Source organism: Macrosteles quadrilineatus, unplaced genomic scaffold (genome assembly GCF_028750875.1).
Source record: "Macrosteles quadrilineatus isolate MER2022 unplaced genomic scaffold, UCM_ALF_1.0 Scaffold_9__3_contigs__length_116548681, whole genome shotgun sequence".
NCBI lineage: Eukaryota > Metazoa > Arthropoda > Insecta > Hemiptera > Cicadellidae > Macrosteles > Macrosteles quadrilineatus.
In genome coordinates, this window is record NW_026542602.1 from 81,941,346 (window position 1) to 81,964,616 (window position 23,271).

The 23,271-nt window shown below is 34.2% G+C and overlaps 1 protein-coding gene across 2 annotated transcripts in view; it reads right to left on the bottom strand.

Annotated features, from left to right (window-relative positions):
- Position 1: 1 nt before the first annotated feature.
- LOC129002789 (uncharacterized) overlaps positions 2-23,271 on the bottom strand; it is a 28,787-nt gene continuing 5,517 nt past the window's right edge. For both annotated transcript variants that reach the window (XM_054430842.1, XM_054430843.1), the window contains exons 2-9: positions 23,053-23,251; positions 22,363-22,666; positions 17,907-18,072; positions 9,677-9,776; positions 5,950-6,137; positions 5,625-5,849; positions 3,306-3,468; positions 2-229 (exon numbers count right to left, since the gene is read on the bottom strand). In XM_054430842.1, coding sequence (XP_054286817.1) covers positions 102-229; positions 3,306-3,468; positions 5,625-5,849; positions 5,950-6,137; positions 9,677-9,776; positions 17,907-18,072; positions 22,363-22,666; positions 23,053-23,251 — 1,473 coding nt within the window. In that variant the 3' untranslated portion in view covers positions 2-101. The remainder of the gene's footprint in view (positions 230-3,305; positions 3,469-5,624; positions 5,850-5,949; positions 6,138-9,676; positions 9,777-17,906; positions 18,073-22,362; positions 22,667-23,052; positions 23,252-23,271) is intronic.

Genomic DNA, 23,271 nt, shown 5'->3' on the forward strand with positions numbered 1-23,271 from the left:
GATAAATAAATTTTAATAATAAATACAAGTTTACCTGAACAATGAGCATGCAAACAGCTAGTCCTGTATAAACTTATAATATTGATAATTCATTGATGATATTATGTGTAGAGTTTATCAGCCATGCTGAGTAGCTTCTCTCGGTTGACTTTGATAAACATCGAGTTTGGAGATTTAGGAATCGTCTCAACCTCATGAACCTCTAGACCTAAAGCAACTCCGGCTTGTTCTGGGAACATTCAGAGCATAACTAACAATTTTAAAACTTTCATATCGGCTCTAAAAGTGATAACAATCAATAAGCTTAATTACATACAATTATCAATTTAAAGTCTTAACTACGATGAAATCGTCGGTTAGGCCATATTCAACCACATAAAAACAGTAACCTCTCATTAATCTGATCTGTACTTAATCATCTTTGCTATATCCAAGCAACCATTAGACCAAATTTTATATAAATTACATAGAGTCAGGAATGACCCACTGTAAGCTAAACAGTTTTGTTGTTGTAATATATTTTTATATTAATTGTGTAAGAAGCAGCATTTGATTTTATAATGTTGGTTGAATTCCAGATGTTAAAGACTTTTGTTTTGTTCTGATTGTTAAGTTTGTTTAAATAACAAACTGGAGTCTAAACCTTCGCTGTATCATCGCGATGTTGTCCCCTGGCGCTGCGGAGTGGGGGAAATGATTCTCCCTCCACCTCCCCTCTAGACGGCGTCCAAACAAGCCCGCGTTGTTTTACATGCATAAACCTATGCTGCAGTTTTTCAATAAGTAAAAAAATGAATATTTATAAAATTAAACTGTCATAAACTAACCTAACCAACCAAACTTGCTGATTATATAAAAAATATATAAAATAATAATCAAATGAAATAGGATGGTATAGCGTACAGAGTTTCTTGTTCAGAATGGGCTACTCCGTTAATTACAGTGCCCAAGACTAATGGTGTCTGATTGTGCGCTGACTTCAAAGTAACATTGAATCCGGTGTTACAGACGGAACATTATCCATTACCTCAACCTGAGGATATATTTGCTTCTCTGTCTGGTTGTACATATTTTTCAGTCGTGGATCTCACTAATGCTTATCAGCAATTAGCTGTTGCAGAGAAATCACAACCTCTGTTGACGTTAACGACTCACAAGGGACTTTTTCGACTAAGACGTCTGCCATTTGGACTTTCTTCAGCTCCAGCTATATTTCAAGCTGTAATCAATCAAATTATAAACGGATCACCAGGAACTGTAACCTATTTAGATGATGTTTTGGTTAGCAGATCAACGAGAGAGGAAGCCTTTTATAGATTGGAGAAATTGTCACAGCGTCTTATGGAATTTGGAGTTCAAGTTAAAGAAAGTAAATGCAAGTTATTACAGCCTGAAGTGGAATATTTAGGCTACGTCATTTCAGCATCAGGGGTCAGTCCACAACAAGGTATTGTTGAAGCTATTCAAAGAGCTCCCAAACCTACTAGTAAAGAGGAGCTAAGGGCTTATGTTGGTTTAATAAATTACTATGAAAATTTTATTCAAAACTTGTCTGCTAAACTTCATTGTTTTTATGAATTGTTAAAGAAAGATGTTCCATGGAAATGGACCGAGCAATGTTCTCAAACATTTAAAGAAAGTAAATCTTGGGTTTTATGTTCTAATGTTTTAGTACACTGTGATGTCTCAAAACCTTAAGTGCTCACTTATGATGCTAGTCCTAAAGGGGTTGCCATTTTGTTCCATATCATAAATGGAGAAGAAAGACTTATAGCGTTTGCATCAAATTCCACAGGGCTCACTCAATTTTTATTTAACATCAAGGTTCCACTGCCAACGCTCTGTTGTTTATTTTTTTCACTTTGTTCTTCCAACCCAGGGGCAACCAAGGTTTGAAAAGAGCCAGTCATTTGAGAGTATTTGCGAGAAAAATATATTTGAATATTTACATTTAAATATATTAGTTAGAATTTCCTTTTTTTCTTTACAAATAAATATTTTTTTCTTCTTTACACTGGCGAGCTCAGCCACTAATCACTCTGAATGAAAACCATAAGAAACGTCTAAATATTGACTATTCACAAACGATAAATTAATATACTTTACTTGGTGCTTACCCACTCTCCCGGATTGACGACATTATAAGTAAAGTGGCTAGCTATGCCATAGTCAATACTATTGACTTGAAATCAGCATATCATCAAATTCCCATTTCTGTAGAAGAAAGACCTTACACAGCATTTAAAGCTGATGGTAAGCGGTAAGCTATACCAGTTCACTAGAATCCCCTTTGGTCTTACCAACGGTGTAACCTGTTTTTAAAGAGTGATAGACACTCTATAATATCAAAAGAAAACCTTAAAGGAGTGTATGCTTATTTAGATGATATAACTATCTGTGGCGGCTCTCAAGCAGAACATAACGAGAATTTACAAAGGTTTCTTCAGGTAGCTAAAAAGTATAATTTCACTTTGAACGATAAGAAGTCCAAGTATTCTCTTAGTTCAATAAAGCTGTTAGGTTATTTGATATGTAATAAGACCATGAGACCAGATCCAGACAGACTGAAACCGTTGTTGGAGATGCCTCCTCCCAAAGATGCGACATCTCTTAAGCGTGTTGTGGGAATGTTTGCCCATTACTCTAAGTGGATACGTAATTTTTCAGACAAAATACAAAACTTGGTCTGTTGTAAATCTTTTCCTTTGCCTCAATCTGTACGGTACCAAATTTACCATTAACTTATCAAAGACCAATCAGGGAGAAAAGACTTCCAAAATACCTACAAGATTATGTACACAATTTTAACCAAGGGAGAATGTGATGGTTTCTAATGTCCTTGATATTACAACTTTGATCAGCTGTCCTGGTTACTATGCAAATTTAACTTGTTTATTTGTGTTATTCTGTAATGTTGGTTTTTACCCAAATAAAGCCTTAGATTAATTTGTAAAAGCTTTTTTCAACAAGCTATGCTAAAAAACAATACCTAACGTTTTGGTGTTTGACAATTTGAAGCATGAATGTCTGCTTAGAGCTAGTTCACGTGGCAATTTGAGTAGTCAGCATGGTCTTGTGATAGCTCTGATTTTCTTTGCAATAAAATTATTTCATTGAATATGGACATTTATGAACCTGGATTAGAACTTCAGGTTCAACCTTAGTTAGGATTAACGACAGATTTACTAGAACGTTACGTTAGGTACTGATCTTGCTATGGAAGGGCTTGCTACTGCGCGTCCAGTTATTACAGTAATTTATTCAGACACAATATTTTCTATAAAGTGCTGAAATAAGACACAAACCTGAGAGATACTCTGATATTTCTGTTCCTGAGACTTGACAGCCTGACTTGACCACAATGAAGACAATCAGTTTGTAAGAGTCAGACATGGGTTTAGCTACAACTCCAACATCTATCACTTTAGAGTGGGTCTTTAGCAGGTCTTCTATCTCAGATATTGAAACCTGCAAAGATAGCACATTTTAGCATTCCTTTCCTAAGCAAGCATTCGTTAAACATAAATATTAAATACTGACTGTATACATTTAGTGCTACTAAAACTGTGTCTGCCCTATGTATAAGATTAATGTGATGGAGTCTGAAGTGTCCAGGAAGGGGAGGGGGTGATAGCAGTGCACTTAAGCCACTGCCATTTTGGGGGGATTTTTATTTTACATTTCGCCATTGAGAATTATAAAATTGTTCCTACAAGTAGTCAAAAGAGTGTTTTCATTTCATTCATACACTCTATTAACACTTGCAACACAATTTTGACCATTCTTAATTACGTAACATTTGTCTGTCGCAACAACACAATGTCTTCAGGATTGCAAGATTGCTCTTAATTTCACCGTGTACGCGAGATAGGATGATGAGCAGTCTTTGCGACCTGGTCTTCAATTCAATCAGTTTATTTATGGCAAAGCTAGTTTACAATATGAAGACTTAATTGAGTACAAACATTTTACAATCTATATAAATAAAATTAGAGTTTTGTCTGTACATTGCTCAGAATCATAAACTTTAAGGTTATTTTTACGTTTTATACATTAAAGAAACCGAAACAAGTCTCATCTAAATTTCTGTCTGTCTTCATGTCTGTTACGGCCCAAGAGCCATTTTACGCGGCCTTCTCCTGAAAAACGAGAGTACCTATCAAGTTCCAAATCATTTTAATCTATTAACTGGATTGGCGAGATTGTCTTTAGCCATTAAAATATGGCGTCACTACTTTGTAAATAAAATGACGGACGTTTAAAAACCCTATTTTGTGCGATTTTTTGTAAAGTTTTCTCCCAATGTTTATCACATATTCAGCTATGAAATAACGAACAGCTGTTTGAATCAAGATTATTTTTTCTAGCTGTCACTGATATGTTTACATTGAATGTTGATTACAAATACCGCAACCATTTCCGATCACGTTTTGAAAGCAAATCCAAACCAAGTAAGATTAAAAACGTGTTTCCTTACATAACGGATTTAATTAATCGCAAGTGCAATAATTTGTAGGGTAACCGTAAATGAAAATAGAGATTCTTTGTGTATGAAATTGTTCTTGAGTTTTGATAACCGGGAAAAGACCTTGAATCAGTGTTGTATATGGCTGGGAAACTTACATTTTTTAAATGAGCGTTTTCAGTCGAGACTCGGCACACTACCGACGCGCGTCTACATGTCCATAGTAAAAATAAAAGTAGGCATACCGTGTATTTTTGTTTTATTCATCATGTGTATAAGTGTACAGTTTGTGTATGTGTTTTAAAAACTTCAAGACGCACCTAATGGGGAAGCTCATGAACTTATATTAGGACTGATGATGGTGATTTAATTTCGCCGAAATGCATCTCCTGTAATAAGATACATTCGGATCGACCGGTGGACACAGGTAATTTATTTACCTTTTATTGATTGTCATACCGTACCGATTAGGAACAACAACAAACGGCATAAAATGAAGTTATGTATAATAGTTTGGCCAGCATATCTGAAAATATGCAACCAACTACTGTTCTTTATATAAGAAGGTTTCAACTGAATACTATAAGATCCCCGTGCGTAGAACGGGTACCCAGCTAGTTTAAAATATAACAGGTAGCCTATATATTACCCTACATAAAAAACATGCAGCTGTGCATTATAAATCAAATAAACAACTTTTTTTGACAATTGCAGAATTTGACACAACGTTATGGGGGGTAAAGAAAGTGGCAGTATGAAAAGGGGAGGGGATTTGTGCTCCCGAACTTGGGAGGATGAGAACCTCTGGATGGAGTGATTAAGCGCTAAAAGACATTACACCAGGGAATGCAAGAGCTGTTGGAAAGGCTAAATACTTTCTCAGACATTACCGTAGCCACATATTTCGGTAAAGTGAAAGATAAATGTTGGTGGGTGATGGAGGACAGAGTGATGCTTGGTGCAGTTGTAGTTTTGAGTACATACTGTTAACTAACAATTTTAACAATATTATAAAGAACACTTACTTTGCCTGAAGAGTAAATAAGTAATTTTGGGTCCCTAACTAAAGTGTGTTGTTCATGTACTAATAATTTGTTTATACTGTGTCAAACAATCAATTTCATTAGGTTTCAGATTCAAGCATTTTTCTGTTACAAACCTTGGACTCTCCAAGGGTTATAATCTCGCCCACTCTTCCAAAAATGTAAAGAAATCCTTCACTGTCAAAATATCCAACATCTCCAGTCTTAAAGAATCCGTCAGAGTCAAAAGACTGGGCGTCCAGTTCAGGTTGTCCCCAGTAGCCCAGGGTTGTAGAGAGGGTTCGGGCCCTTACTTCTCCTATGCTTCCTGGCTCTACAAGACGGCCTTCTTCATCTGTAATCTGGTTAAACAATGTAATAAGTTGCTAGCAAAAACTGAAAATATAACGATTTACACATAGAACCTAAACTACCTGGTGATAAACTATAGGTACATCCTACCTTAACTTCCACCCCAGGGGCTAAGTAGCCTGAAGAGTCGGCTTTGGACAGATCTAGTAGATTGTGTTTATTCCATGTTGTAATGAATCCAGTTTCTGTCATTGCGTACAACACATACACTCCAATCCTACCCTTCAAAACTTGTGATACAAACTCGTTGATCGTCCTCTTTCTCGCAACGGCTCCTGCTGTAAATTCCAAATCCTCTTCATTCTCAAATTTAAAATGCACTCAGAAGTAGCTTAAATAGCAAGTAAAGTAACTATCCCATGTAGCACAGATGGTTGGGCCAACGTTGGCCAACTGTGGGACAGTTGGTCGATGGTTGGTTGGAGCTTCCACAACCAACCAACCGTTGTCCAACTGTATTTGGGCCAACCAATATTTACAACTGTGGACCAACATTGGTTCATTGTTAATGAAATACATTAATATGCATTGCTGGGTATCATACATCAAGCCAACCGTTGTCCAACCGTTTTTCACTCCGTTGGACCAACAAAAGATACTTTTGTTGGACCAACAATGGTCCATAGTTGAGTTTACACGACTTTCATTCTCTGGGTCTAGCTTTCACAACATAATTATAATAAAATATCTGGTTTTACAATACCTTCATCAGTTCCAAAAGTTTCCAAAAGTTTTTGGAACTGATAAAGGTATTGTAAAACCAGATATTTTATATATTACAGTTCCGGCGCTACAACAATGAATTTTAATAATTTTAATAATGCAAATATTTTTTAAATTAATATTCTTTAACTTATTTGCAACAATTTAAGGGGAAAGAGTAATTAATCATATAACAGGCAATTATAATAGCATTAACAATCTAACGGTAATTAATTAATCATTCAAATACCAGTATCCTCTCTAACTCCAAAAAAAAACAAACTACTTATGATGCCTTAACAGATTAACAGAATCATATTATACTGTGTAGTATCAAAAATGTTTGAAGTATTGCGACCATTGCAACTGTCGGCTACTCTTTCACCACTTGTAAACTCTCTATATCAGCAATCACAGATAGCTCAGTGGTAAAGTAAGAGGCTCATAAGTCGAAGGACCCGGGTTCGAGACCCGTCTGGGCCAAAAAAATTTTGTTCTAGTTTTTTTTCAAAATTTGTTTTTATGAACTATTTAATCAATTTACTCAACTAATAATTATGCTTTTCGTACTAAATCTTTATTATCTTGTGTGAAATAAAACGGTTGGACAATGGTTGGCTGGAAAACAGTTTAAAGAGGTGACATTTCTACCGTTGGCCAACTGTGTGGCTCCACAATTTACCAACGTTGGCCCAACCATCTGTGCTACATGGGTAAGGCTTCATTCATCTTCGCCTTAAAATACACTCCCTCTGGCATGCCGGTGTCAAATGCAATTTTTTTACTATTTCAAAACCCATAACACTTGTTTCCACAACCTGCTCTTGCTAGATTGCAAACTCATATTAAAGTTTTATATATAATATAAATAGTGATTAAAGTGTTAAAAGGATCATGTAAAATCATTCAAAATCATTTATATGGACAACATTATTAATCTAAGTTACATATTATTTAATATTATATTATTATTATTTTTTGTTGTTAATTTTGTTGAAAAAGCTGGAATGTTATGGTATGAGTAGGGAGGTTGTTCTGTGGTTTGGCAACTATCTCCAAAATAGGTTTACAAAAGTAAAGATTAATACCATGATTGGAAACTCAGTTTTTTCTGATTGGAATAAAGTACCTACACTTAGGAGATCCCCAAGGTCCAAAGGTAGGGCCATTCTTGTTCTTAGTTTATGTCAACAATTTGTTTTGAAATGTAAATTCAGATTTAATTTTATTTGCAGATGACACAACAGCAATAGTCAAAGGTAAAGACAAAAATGAATTGGCACTTAATATCTCTTCCTCTGTTCAAAACATCAGTTTCTGGTTGAGCAAGAACGGTCTAAGTTGGTAATAATGCCAAGACTAAAATATTAGAATGTTCCGCCTCCTCAAACAGGTCCAAAGAATTAATTTTTGCAGTTCCCTACACCAACATTGACCTTCCTGTATGTAAATCAGTAGATTTTCTGGGACTAACAGTTCAAGATTTAAAATGGAATAACCACTGTGACCATTTATATGCTAAACTAGACAAAGCTATATTTAATCTCCGAATTATTAGAAGAATTTGCGATGACAAGACAGTGATGTTAGTATACCATGGTTATTTCTTATCAATTACGTCTTACAGTTTGTTGTGCTGGGCAAATTCATCTTCTAGCAAATATATCTTTAAACAACAAAAAAGGCCATCAGAGTCCTTGCCGGCAACAGTTCAAGAAAATCATGTAGATCCAGTTTTAAGAAATTCAAACTTTTGACCCTTCCTGCTCTTTATATTTTACACTTGGCACTTTTCATCAAAAACATCTATTATTTATTTGAAAACTGTAAAAAACTCATAATTGAAACTAGACACAAACCACTTTTGGAAATTCCAAAGCCACAAATTAGCTTTGTTTCACAATTATCAATGCATACAAGTCTACAAAAAATTGTCCTTTTATTTCACGGAACAGTCTTTGAGCTTTAATAATTTTAAAAAGAAACTTTCAGAAAAATTGATTGCACTTTGTCCTTGTGACATGAATTCATTTTTATCCTGTCAACTGTAATCTTAATACTTGTATATATTTATTATGTGTTAACTATTTATAATGTGTGATTTGTACTGACATGTCACATATATTCATTCCTGACATTCAGCCTCTTTATTGTGAATTCTTGTGATGAATAAGTTGATTTATTTGATTTATATCATAAATTTAAGTTTATTGTTACTGTGTCTAGAAGGCAAAGTTTATTATTTATTAACCAAATTTACTCGAGTTATCATGTTAGTGAACACACACATACACTGTGTATATACAAATATTTGAACAAATATCAATTATCAATTATCAATCATTGCGATGGGGACGCTCAATGATCAATCAAATGTTGTTTTTGTCCTCTAGGGATGAAAAAAGTAAATCAGTCCTGGGTCTATAGTTCATATCATGATACCGATAATCGCTTATTCCGCATGGGAAATTCACTAATAATAATCATCTTAGTTTCTTGTACTTGTTGTTTACCTACCAATCGAATCACTGTTATTCTAAGTTATAGAAAGTGAACTCCACTGTATTGGGAAATGGGATACTAAGTTAGATTATATTGTAGCTTCCTAGTCTTTGCCCCACCTTAAGAAATCTACAGGCCTACCCAAATCAAGGTGCAGGTACTTACTTTTCGTGTCCGGAAATCAGACTTCACTTTTCCAAAAATTAGCTACCGATATGGCTTTAATTGTCATTCGCTTGTAAAAGATCATCTATGTGCAAGACTGGTCTAGGCGTGGACAGATCAGCAGATGGCCAGGATCCTGAACAGCACCACACGCACACAAGGATGTTTTCTTCAACTTGTAAGAGTAAGAAACCCCATTTCTGCATGTTTGTTTTGCATTTTGGTACCTCGACCCTGATTCGATTTAGGGTCTTCCACACCGTGTAATGTAGGTCTCCACTAGGAACCAGTTCCTCCCTGGCTGGTATGGGAGGGTTAGTCAACGAGGCCTCCCACCTTCAACTTCGAAAAAAATAAAAAAAGGTGCAGGTGCACAGAGGAAGTAATTTAAGACAAAATTGACTTATATGCTAATTAGGTTATGTTATGACTTGACTTGTTTGCTCACCAACAACAACCAATGTGAGTGCAGAGAGGTCCACTGAAGCAAGTGTAGGTTCCTTAACATAAAGATTCAAAATACTAGATTGCACAGTCCAACTATTGACCTAGAATAACAGAGTTAATTGTTAGTGCAGAAAAATTAATATAGAGCGCCTGGACAAGGAGACAAGGAGACAAGTGAGCTTAAACAGAGCTGAGAATATGTTGTCTTCTTTACTTTATCCACTTTGATTTATTCTAACCTGCTCCCCTTTATAGATTTAGTCTCATCATCAGTATACAAAAAACCCGTGTAAGAAATTAACAATCCTGCTAAATATAAATAACTAGGTAAAACCCATCGAAATCGACAGTTACTTTCAAGGCTTGAGCTCATTCATCTAACTGCGATAAATAGAGTACAATTTTACAAATTTTGAGCATTTCGCATTGTTTAATGAACAATCGTTGAAAAAACAATAATGACTATTGCGTTAGTTACAACATATTTCCCATACCGCACGTTATCGGAGCTATTATTACTATGTTAACTGGTTTCTCTTCTTTTGGAAGAACCCTTAAGTAGTATTAAAATCGTATATTGGTGAATCTTTTGTGGTTAACACTTCCGCGATTTCATCAGTGTAAGGAAGATAAAATCAATGCTTTTATTTGAGAAAAAATATCTGTTTGTTGAGAAGGCACTTTCTTACTTCAAAGGGAAGTCCAACCTTAAGCTGTGCAAGTTTGATTTTTTCCTTCGTCACATCGGTCATCTTAGCATATTTTTGTGGCAATGAATAATGCTCTTGCACAGTTTTGAGCAATTGGTCGTGGGGTTACTGTTAAAGCTGGAATTCCTAGACATGCGGATGTCAGTTGTCTTAGCCTTATCAATTACATAAAGCTGTCAATATAATCTCTCGTCGGAAAGTTAGGTGTAGTACAATTTACTTGTAGTGAAGCTGGCTTTTATTCGGGTACCTTGCAGCTTCATTGGTAACAAATAATGTAAATGACAAAGCAATGATGCATTTCCAAAAAAGCAAATACTGTAAATTGGCTGATACGTAAATAGTAACGTTTACATGCATTGTTGTTAGTCAACGTATCTTATAAAGGACTCGCCTTTGGCTCGCCAGGCCCCCATTGTGGGGTGGTGGCTAATTAGCAGTAGTTGGTAGTAACATTAGCAGATTGAGTCTATTGTGCAATGAAATTAGCAAAAAGATGAGGAATTACGATGATATAGAAGAAAGTAATAATTTTGTATGTACATTTTTTTAGTAAAGAAAAGTTGTAGTGACATTCATAGTTAAAATGTATTAGGTAATATTTTTTCCTGTCAGCTAGCCATAAATTGTATGACACATCCAGTTCCGCCACTGGGAGACCGGGAAACGTGTTAACCATTTATGTACAAATGTAATATGCCAATTGTAGATTGTAGGAATATAATGAAAGTAAAGGATTATATGAAGTAAAAATTATTGTATTAAATATTCATAAATGTATTAATGATATTAATAAAAATCTATTAAGTGACTACACTACAGTGTAGGTCTACCTGCTATCGTTTGTTACGTTAACGTTACTACGCAGCGGCGTGTATGACATTGACATCTGTAAATGAAAGATCATCTGTAAAGGCTCATCTGTAAATGGACATAAACTAAGAGAAGCTGGTGATCAATCTCAACACTTATCAGATGTTGCTTCTTTGATGAGTTTCCTGTACTGGAAGTGTCAAGGCAAGACTTGAAAAATAAAGAAACCCCCAGTTAAGATGAGAACAAAAATGATATTAAACTCGAACTTGAAGCCAAATGTCCAAGTAAAAAACCTAACAAAAATCCATCTGTGAAGGCTTTTTAAAGAAATTAGAGAAGAAGATCCTCAATCAGTTTATGTAGATATTTGCAAGCACAGCTACAAAAAACTGCTCACCAGAAAGATCATTTTCATGCCTTGAAAGGGCAACATATTATTTAAGAAGCCGATCTTCTGAAGAAAGACTTTGTTAACTAGCAGTCTTAATATTGAAGAAGTAAGATTATGGCATTCTCAGTTGCCCCGAACTTCTTCTGGAGATCGACATCAGGGTTTCAGGCAGAACTCGTTTCAGAGCATTTTTTGGCCGGCGCTTCAGGTCAACATCCTATGACGCCAACAGTCCACTCGCTAGGATTCTTCGCCTGGGAAACGCGGTGTCAGGCGCAGTGGACTTCTTCTTCGACGGCTTCAAACTAGCTCGAAGAAAGTTCCTCACTGTCCTTGGGGCGCAACAAAATGCAACTTCTTAATCAAACTTTTGTCGATGTATAATTGTCTCACCAACATTCATTTTTTTTTTGTTATTCAGCCTTACGCAATTTTTTACTTTTTGTGATTCATTTACATATTTATTGTTACGGGTATTGTTATTTATTTATATTGTTATTTATTGTTGATTTTTCTATTGTTCTATCGATTGTCACATTGATTTTGTGTTATAAGTTGGAAACTGTTTGTTGATTTTTTTCAAATGGCTCTGCCGTTGGTATGTATAATAAATAAATAAATAAGTAACTGCTGAACTCCTTGGACTTAACTTGGATTGTTAATTTATTTTCTAGGTTTAAATCAAGGAGAAACGTGTGAACCAACTACCAACTTAACTCATTCAAAATGTATGTTATTCTTTTTAAGTAGGATCTGTCATGGATATGCTTATAACGCTTTTCATATTGAACACTTTTAGTCAGATCCACTTACTTTTTTATACAAACTTTTTTTTCTATTGTAAATCTTTATACTATTGAAGTAAGGGCTCTTGCTTGCAAGGGTGGAATTTACTTGTGGTACATGAGGATTTGTTGCTCTTCTTGTATTGTAATTGTGGACCATGCTGTTAGTTACAAAAATATTAGGATTCTTCTTAACGAGCAATATGCAGATTCCAATATAAAGAGAGACGGAAGTGTGAGAATGTTCAGTTCTTGGAACAGAGGTCTACAGTGTGTCTGTCTATGGACTCCACATATTCTTCTAATCGCACGTTTTTGAAGGATGAAGATACGTTTTGCCTCACTACAACTTCCCCAAAATACCAAACCATATGAAACTATGCTATGAAGGCAGCCATAGTAAACCTTAAGGAGAATCTCGATGTCAACCAGCTTTTGTAGTCTAAAAAGCAGGTAGGTGACAGATGACAGTCTGGGCGCTATTGCATCGACATGTGTTCCCCAATTTAGGTTCTCCGTAATGTGTAGACCCAAGTATTTGGTTTCACTACAGGTTTCAAGAGGCACCCCGTCCAAGGTCAATATCGGAGGTGGTTCAGGCTTCTTCCTGTTACAAAACTCCATTAATTTGGTTTTACTAGAATTTAGGACCAGATGATTTTTGCTACACCAAGTAGACATTTCAAGTAAGCCAGTTTGGGTGTTTTCAATTGTGACGTTTCGATTTGGGCTTGGGACTAGGTGACAGGCGTCATCAGCAAAAAGCCATAAATTTCCAGAAGATATGGAGCCGGGCAAGTCATTCACGTATAACAGGAATAGGATGGGCCCAAGGTTTGATCCCTGGGGGACACCGATGTTCAGAGCTGGTGATGGAGACGATTTATATGTCCGGAGGATGTTGTCAGGGCCTCTGTGCTTCAAGGATACAATCATGTGTCGATCTTTAAGATAGGATGAAATCCATCGCAGAGGGTTTCCAGAAATTCCAAGTATTCGCAGCTTATCCAGAAGGATCCCATGGTCAAGAAGATCGAAAGCCTTTGTCATGTCGTAAAAGAGACGCCTTATTAATTATTTTGAGACTAGCAACAGAGCCCGTTATAGTTAAATACAACGGTCCCTAGAAAGTACAGTAGTACATAATATATGCCCTTGTAAGTACCTGAACATTTTTTAAAGAATGAAATTGTTTAGAAAATAAACTGATTTTCTAAAAGAGTAAAATAATGAAAAACAATTAAAATTTTACAAAAATATTTTATTTACAGTATTTCTTTGTAAACAACATTCTTTGTAAAGACTTCATCTGATTGTTTTAATAATCTTCCTTGTTCTTTGCCAGGGATAATTTTAATTTTTATGTCTTCAAACCTTTTAACCCTTGATATTGCAACATACAATTGTCCATGGCTGAATACTGGTGCTGGAAGGTATATCCCAACTTTATCCAATGTCTGGCCTTGCGCTATGTTTATTTTAATAGCAAACGCTAATTTTAAAGTAAATTGCCGTCTTTTTAAAACAAATGGTAAATCTGTGTCCGTCTGTGCTAAGTCAATCCTTGGAATGAATACAATTTCACGTAATGCTGATCCAGTTAAAACCTCTGCAATTATTAAATTGGGCTTCTATTAACTATTAAAATTGGGAACTATTAAAAGTTCTTTAACAATTAATTGTGTGCCATTACATAACCCCCGATTTCTGTTAAGATTTCGTAGCAACATTATTACAGCTCCAATTTTTAAATTTAATTTGTGTATTGGCATTCCCAATACACAAATTAAGGAGGTTGAGGAAGTTGCATCATCTCTGAGTGAAGTGTTGGTCAGACTATCTTGTTCTGTTTCTTTTTCATTTTCTGGGTCTCCATCCTGATTGCTTGATAAACACTCTTTTACCCCTTGTAGTAAATCTTTATCTATACTATAATTTGGTTTCTTCAATTTATTTTTATGAGCTGTTGATTCACGTCTGCCAGAACATGTTTTACTTTTTCTATTTTTTGATGCACGGCCACGTTTTGATTTTGGTAAGATTATATCCTCTTGATTCTCAGGCATACTATTGTTCTATCAAAACATCGTAATGCCCAGCATCCACATTTCCTGAGAATCCTAGTTTATAGATCGTTGTGCCTTCACCAACCGTTACAAAATAATCCAATTTCTCAGCATATATTTTAAATTGGCAGTCAAAAACTCTTGCTGCAGCTTCGATTTTGACATTACCGGCGTATTCCCCATCTTTGGTCATCAAATTTCTGTATTCCGTCGCGTTTTTTACTTCTAGTCTATATGTCTTATCCCCTACGATCAAAGGACAATAGTAGTCCCAGTTATTGACGACTTCATCAACTACCGTGGATCGTATATCACTGTATCTGGATTGAGATTTATGGCATAAAAATGAGACACTTCTAAAGAAACAGTTTCCATCACCAACCATGTAGTGAAGAGTAAAGTTATTAATTTTTCAACTAATGTAAAATATTTAGTTTATAATTAACAGTTCAAAATAACGAATATTAAATACTATTTTAAACTGTGAATTATAAATTAAATTTGAATAATTTATAATTGACAGTTTAAAATTATTATTTTTGGTTATGAAATCCATACATCTCTTAACTTACCAATACTTATTAATGGTACAGATTAAAAACATCACTTTAGAAACAGACTTTACGGACCTCAACCACCAATTCAAATAGTAAACAACTAAATGTAAACAAAGAAAAATCAAGGAAATAACAATAAAACAATCAGCTGTTAAACTATAGGTTAATACATGTGTTCCATATGATCAGATGATGCATACTGGCTAACCCATTATTACTACCATAAAGATTTTTAGATTATTCATACCGACAAAGTATTACTACCATAAATAAATAAAACTCAAACTTTACTAATTATTTGGAAATCTACACAGATTTTATTGACCTATTAATTAATAAAATCGGTCCAGTAGAACTGTAGATTTAGTTGTAGAAAGTTAACAAAAATCTCTCCAATTCAATATTTTCTCACCACAATAAATTAGGAGGTTGCAAAGCTTTTTTGCAAATAACTCTTAAATGGTGAGGAAATCGACCAAAGTGGAAGGTGATATTCTGAAAGAGAATAAAATTTGCTACAAAGTACTCTTTGGCGTTTTTTGAAAATATTCAAAAAAGGCAACCTAAAGTTAACTATAAATTGAAATTTTAAAATATTAACTATAAAAAAAAAACAGTTTTTAATGTATTTTTGCTTTTTATTCTTTATTCACTACAAATTTTTAATAAAATCTAACTTTCATAATTATTTGCAAATCTACACAAATTAGGCTTTCAAACAATACATTAGTTAACAAAATCGGTCCAGTAGAAGTCTAGATTTAGTTGTACAAAGTTTAACAAAAATATCCCTAATTCAGTATTTTTAACAACTAAAAATTTGGAGGTCACTTATCTAATTTGACAATAACTTTTAAATGGTGAGTAAATCGTAGAAAATGCACGTGATATTCTGAAAGAAGATAAAATTTCCTACAAATACCTTCTGTGTATTTCTTGAAATTATTTAATAAAGGCAGCCAAAAGCTGGCTACAAAAATAAACTTGAAAATAAAAACCTGAAAAACAGTTTTTAATGTATTTTTGTTATTTTTATTTTTCCACCACAAATATTAAATAAAATCAACTTTTCATAATTATTTGCAAATTTACATGAGTAAGGCTTTCCAATGACTCATTAATTAACAAAATCGGTCCGGTAGAAGTCTAGATTTAGTTGTACAAAGTTTAACAAAAATATCCCAAACTCAATATTTTCTCATTATTATAAATTCGGAGGTTGCTTAGCTTTTTTGCAAATAACTTTTAAATGGTGAGGAAATCGACCAAAGTGGAAGGTGATATTCTGAAAGAGAATAAAATTTCCTACAAATTGATACCATACACTTCTTGGAAACACTAAAAAAAGGCAGCTAAAAGTCGCACCCAAATAAAAAGTGTGAAAAACACCGTTTTCAATGTATTTCTTATGGAAAACATGTTTTTTTGAAAATTTTCACCATAGATCATAATAAAAACAAACTTTCATAATTATTTGCAAATCTACACGACCTAAGCTTTCCAACGACCCATTAATTAATAAAATCGGTCCAGTAGAACTCTAGATTTAGTTGTACAAAGATTTTTAAAACTGAATTATATATAGAATAGATAATTGACCTCCGACCTCCATGTTACAAACTGGGGCCCATTTCATAATAAAGTACAAACTAATATTATTAGTAAATCAGCTGATTGCCCAATGCAAATCTAATGGAAATAACAAGTTACAAGTTGTAACTTGTAACGGTACTTTCCTGTTAAAGGGAACATTCATTACTATCGATGATTTTTTCCTCGATATATCGATATTAACAAATTGAAACATATCAGCTGACAATTGCGATAAATATTGTTCAGTATCAACAAACAATAATGAAATGCAACCGTTCTAAAAAAATAATCTAACATAACTAACCAAACTTGCTGTGTAACATTCCATATTTAACTTGCCTTTTCTGTTATCAAAAGGAATGTTTAAATAGTACAGCAAGTTTGGTTGGTTATGTTAGGTTAGCTTAGAACAGTTTAATTTCTTAATCCATATAATAGACTATTTTAGCCTAAACAATATCAGTTGTCAGTATGTAATGGATCGGTAAACAAAAATATCGATATATCGAGAAAAAAATCATCGATAATAATGAATGTTCCCTTTAACAGGAAAGTACCCTTGTAACTTGTAGTTTATTATGAAATGGGCCCCTGTAGGCTGGGGACTAATTCTTTACTCTAAAAAATTTAAAAAGTTAAATCTAAAAATTTTTAAAACTAGTATATTTGGAAATTTTCAAAGAGAAAATCAAATTTTTAACATTAAGAATATTTAGATAATATTCTAAATTTGATGTTATTTGACTTTGATATTTTGAAGATACAATAAATATTCAAAGTTTGACATTGTTTGACTTTGACATTTTGAACATTAAATGAATATCAAATAAATATCAAATTTTTGATTTGACATAGTTTGATATATTGAACGTTTATTTGATATCAAATAAATATTCTGTGCTATGTGGGTAGTTACCGGTACTGATCTAACCATGCTGGTTCTGTTACAACCCAAACTGGTAAGCAGTCTATTTGATTGATAACTAAGGCTTACCTATGGGAAAGAGTCCAAACTGGCACAGGGAGGAAACACAAACCTCCAATGTTTTGTGTATAATTGTGTGAGTGTAATTGTGTTTTGTGTTTCCTGTGCCAGTTTGGACTCTATCCCATTCAGGTAAGCGCTATCCTCTCAAAAAATCCTAAAACCCTAGGCCCTTGTGCTCAATGTCACGCCCTTAACCTTGATTGCTAACTAAGATGTTTCAGCTTCTTCTAAGTGATTCAATGGTTTGAGCATAATCCATAAATTTACATTAGGCTATTGCAGTTTATCTATATGCCTCAATGGTTTTAAGTTTTTAAAAGCTTACTTTATATTTTTCAATGGCTTTGAACTGAGAGGCCGGATCCTTTGCTTCACTGAGGACAAGACAGTATCCTTTGAGCAGGCTGGACACCAAGGAAATTGTGCAGCTGACCCCTGAGAATGGACTTGTCAGTAAATGTGACTTAACTCTGACCGTCGCACCTTTTGCACTGAAAGTAAGTAAAACTGGTTTAACTAATTGTTTGGTGTTTTGGATGTGTTGAATATTTTTGTTTCCCAACCTTTTTTCTTGATGTGCAGCTTTAAAAGAAAAAATATTGTGCGTACCACTTGGTTATGTGGAGGTAATTTTGGATGGACTATGTGTACGGTATTTATTATTTTGCTAACCTGGCTAACCCATCTTCCAACCACAGTATAACCCTTGGAGGGTTGTATTTTTTAAATTGATGAATTCCCGAGTGAAGTATGAACACCGTTGACACCACAGTTGCCAATGGGCCGTCAACTAATGCTGACACACTTGCCCTAACAATTTCTTACATATAATAGAGTACTGTTAATACTGTTCAATGAAATGGCGACCATACAAAGTAGACTCGGGGAAAGAGTGCGCACTGGGTAAGATCGAGTACCCAAAGCGGAAATTTTTACTTTGCGCTTGAGTTAGTTGGTACCACTTACTACTCTGAGGTACCACTAAGTCTCATCCGGTGCAAGACAGTACCCTCTTCATTCCTCCGTAGTTTGATGGTTCATCTCACAATGAGGTAAAATAATTCTACCGTACCGTTATTTTGATATAATATTTAAGAATTTGGGAATTAGTATGTACGTTATTCCAATAATTAATTCAATCGTTTCAATCCTATACACTTTAAATGGTCATTTAATGCTCTACTTATAGCCATGTTAGTTTAGTTCCATTAATGGCCACAGCGAGTAGCAGCTCATTACATGTAAAAACTTTGAATGTGGGGTAAGAGTACACATTAAGGTTGGGGCAAGAGTTCACATCATGCCCCAAACATGTTATTTCAGTGTTCACACCTCGTTTAAGAAATCCAAAATGATGATAAAAGGTAAAAGAACAATTCAACAACCAAGGACATCAAGTAGGTACCAAAACTATCTGTCTAGAGGAACCTCCAAAGGAGGACTGGGTTCAATGCACTTCATGCAAGTGAATGACTCTAGTTCAATTTATGGGGATGGGAGCAAATTCACTTGTGATTACTGCTAAAAAGAACTAATTGTCACTAAGAACGTGCTAAACTTAAATTGTTTTGTAGTATTTAAGTGAATGAGTGTTTTTACTAATTAAATCTGTATCAGTATGTCTTGCGTGCTTTTTTAAACAATGTGCGTCCTTTTGCCCCATTACGTGCACACTCTTTCCCTACATACAGGGCAAGAGTCTGCAAATGTAACTTTTTGTAACATTATTATTTTTTGAATGATACATTACCGGTTATGATAATTGAAAAAATAAAATGTAGTTAGGTTATGGGTACAGTTTCTTAATTATTGGGCTATGCTAATATCGATTGAAACTATCCATTTGATTAGTAAAAACCTTCATTCGATTTTTTCATTAACTTATCTGCAAGTTTAGGTTATGAAAGTTTAACTTTATAATTGATATAGTTAAAAATAGGCCTATTGATTATTAATCGATACTTTCAATTCGATATTTTCAATTGTTAATGATTAACCTATTTGTTGGTGGGGTTAAACTTTAAGCGGCACTCTTGCCCCAAAAGTTCCTATGCTTGTTCTTAGAATGCCACCACAGATCACTGAAGTGGCTCCTCCATACCACTAATGGAACATATACAAAAGGTTGGGAAACACTAAGTGTACACTTGTTATGTTTTTTTAACCTGAATATTGCTAAGTTGATTATATTGAGGGTATACAGGGTGATTGGTACTCAGTGTGACAAACATTTTTTGGTGTAAGTACAAAGTAAATGCAGTGTGATGATGCATATAAAGGGTTCCAAGTCTAAAAATTAGCTTCCCAAAGAATTATTTTATGTTCTTAAAAAATAACTTTGTTTTTAAACTGAAAACAGCTATTTCCCAATTACCTGTAAATGGATTTGAGTAGATAAAGTTATTTTCGTGTTCTACATTAAATTTTGAATAAAAATAATATAAAATGACTGGGGGTCAGTTGTAAACACTCCATTGTAAATAGATTCGAAGATAAAAATTAAGATGTTTGATAAAAATTTAAAAAAACATTGGTCTATTGCATTTTTTCACACCCTGTGTATCAAATCAAATCAAATCACCTTTATTCAAACTGTACATACATACATGAATAGAGTCACAGAAATAAGAACTAACAAGTACATTATGTTTCTTACAAGAAAGTGTCCGAATATGTTAAAAACTGTGCCACTTTATAAGCTTTCCAATGATATGCTACACTAATTGAGGTTTAGATTTTCTTTTGTTTGTTTTAGTGGTTTGAATACCAGAAAACAGGGAACTTGTTTACTGTTTTTACTGTTCAAGCTGAAACATTAATACAACTTTTGCTTAATAAATGCGACTTTCTATGTTTTAAACGTTAAAGACACCATGTTTTGTAGTCTTCAAACCACTAAAGCGTACATATGAAGACATAAAGCTCAATGGTGTAGCGTGGAAAGCTTATAAAATGGCGCAGTTTTTACCATATTCGGACACTTTCATGTATACAGGGTGTGAACAAATGCAATAGATCAAATTATCAAATTAGTATTTTAAATTTTTATCAAACATCTTAATTTTTATCTTTGAATCTATTTACAATGGAGTTTTTACAACTGACCCCCTGTCATTTTATATTATTTTTATTCAAAATTTAATGTAGAACACAAAAATGACATTATCTACTCAAATCCATTTACAGGTAATTGGGAAATAGCTGTATTCAGTTTAAAAACATAGTTATTTTTGAAAAACATAAAATAATTCTTTGAAAAGCTAATTTTTAGACTTGGAACTTTTTATATGCATCATCACAGGCACACTGCATTTACTTTGTACTTACACCAAAAAATGTTTGTCACATTGAGTACCAATGTATTAGAGATGGCTATGGTACCAATCACCCTGTCATGCTTCCACAATCAAACGAAGTTAAGTACAGTAGAACCTCTTTAATCCGAACCCCTGTAATCCGAACGTCCACTAATCCGAACGCCCACTAATCCGAACGCCTCAATGCTGTACTCTATACACAGTGCAGTAGTTCTTTATTGTATACTGTATTTATTGATATACGCACCGTAATTATTTCAACTGTAATGTACAGTACTGTTTATTCCCAATGTTTACTACTGTATTAAATAAACACTCTACTTTACTTTATAAAGCATTTTCCACTTTTCCCTAGCTATTGTTATGTAAAAACAACAATATGTTCTGTAATCCGAACTATTCAATAGTCCGAACTACCCCCGGTCCCAATTAGTTCGGATTAAAGAGGTTCTACTGTACCTTGGTATGCATCTCGATAGAAGACTTACATGACATTCTCACATTTGGAACAAAATATTTCATTTAAATTTTAAAACAAACAAACTAGATTGGCTTATTGGTCGAAATTCAAAATATCTGTTGAAAACAAATTACTTTTACCTCTTCAAACTCAAATATAGAAATAATTCAAAGATTTCAATCTAAAACACTAAGAAAAATTTTACAAGCACCTTGGTATGTGTCTAATAAAGTTATTCATCAAGATACAAAATTACCATTTATCAGAGAAGAAATAAAGAAACGAAGCGAAAAATATCAAAGAAAATTAGAAAATCATCTAAATTTCCAGGCAGTCAACCTCATCGATAATAGGGAAGTGTGACCTAAGCACTCGGGGCTCGCGCCATTTCTGGCATTCAATTTCTTTATGACCTAGACTGCATCTCGGTCAAGCTTTAGCTTCTTTGTGTGGAGAATACCCTGGACGAATTGTGACATTATTGTACCAGTATAGAACAGATTGTAAATGAAATAGGTACTTGTAAAAAAAAATAATAAAAAAATTATTTGACAGTATGCTTGTTTACATTTAAACTTTGTGAGATTGTGCTTTGTTACCATGGAGACCAATCAATATTTACTTTTAAATCCCTCGCCTCAGAATTTTGAAAGCCGGCAGGGCAGAGTCCTAGGTCAATATCGATGGGGTAATAGTGCTATATCTTCGGAGCGGTAACTTTATTTTTGTTGAGTTTAGCCCAATCAGTTTAGTAGTTTTTGAGTTTAGCTCATGCAAACGCACAGATAGATAGATTAATTGATGGTAAGGTATTATTGGTATTAATAAACCTAGACTCCTAGATCATAAACCTAGATGATGGACCTTCGGGTCTGAAATTCATTTTGGATCAACAAAATAGGATTGCTAAGGTAAGACCTTACTATCAATTAATTAACATATGGAATCTTGGTGAAATTTTTAAAAATTAAGAAGGCTAACACAAGAATCAGTGCATTACTTACGAACTTGCATTTCGCTGGAGACCCAAATCTGTTATCTGAACTCCCTTAGGAGTGGACGTGGTTCCACTGGTGAACAACACCAAAACTACCTTCTTTTTGATATCCGTTACTTCATAAACAGAGAATTTACCACTGGATGAAAGTAAGGTTTTCATAATGGAATGATTGACATCGATTGTGGCAACCAAAATTGGTTTTGGATTCATTTCTGTTATTGATTGATCCACTAATTGTACATCTGTAGTGTCACAGAAAATTGCCTTTATGTAGTGTTTAGAGGTGTACTTGTGAATCTCACTGGCAGCTGAAATCATAATTAGTTGATGTTTGAATGATAAACTTGCGGACATTAAAAAAATCTTGTAAATTTCTAGGAAGTTAATGATGAACTTCAGTAATGGTCAATGGAGTAATTAGTGCCAAATAGGCTTTAAGCGGTTTTGAGCAATTTCCCCTTGTTCCCCTTGTTGGTGTGTTTCTTTTTGAATTAATTCGTACAATGGTTTTGGCTGTTCCACTATTTTGCATGAGACTGGGACTGGGAGTGCATCTGTGAACTTATTAGTGCACTGGACCAGTTTTTGCTGAGCAATTGTATAAGTAATTATGTAAATTCACCAGACCCCCACGCCATCAGAAAATTCTAATATTAAACTAGAACAATAACTGCACTGATTATTTTCAACTCACATGTTATATGAATCAAGACTGGAATGGCCCCAGTAAACATGACACCCAGTTCAAGGGCAAAGGCGAGACAACTTTTTCTGCAACAAAGCACAACATAGTCTCCTGGGGAGATGCCAGTTTGTCTGAGTCCTGTGGAGATTGCCTTGCTTTGTGCAAGGATATCAGCAAAAGTGAATTTCTTTCCCGTAGAATCTTCAATCTGTAAGATCGAGATACAAT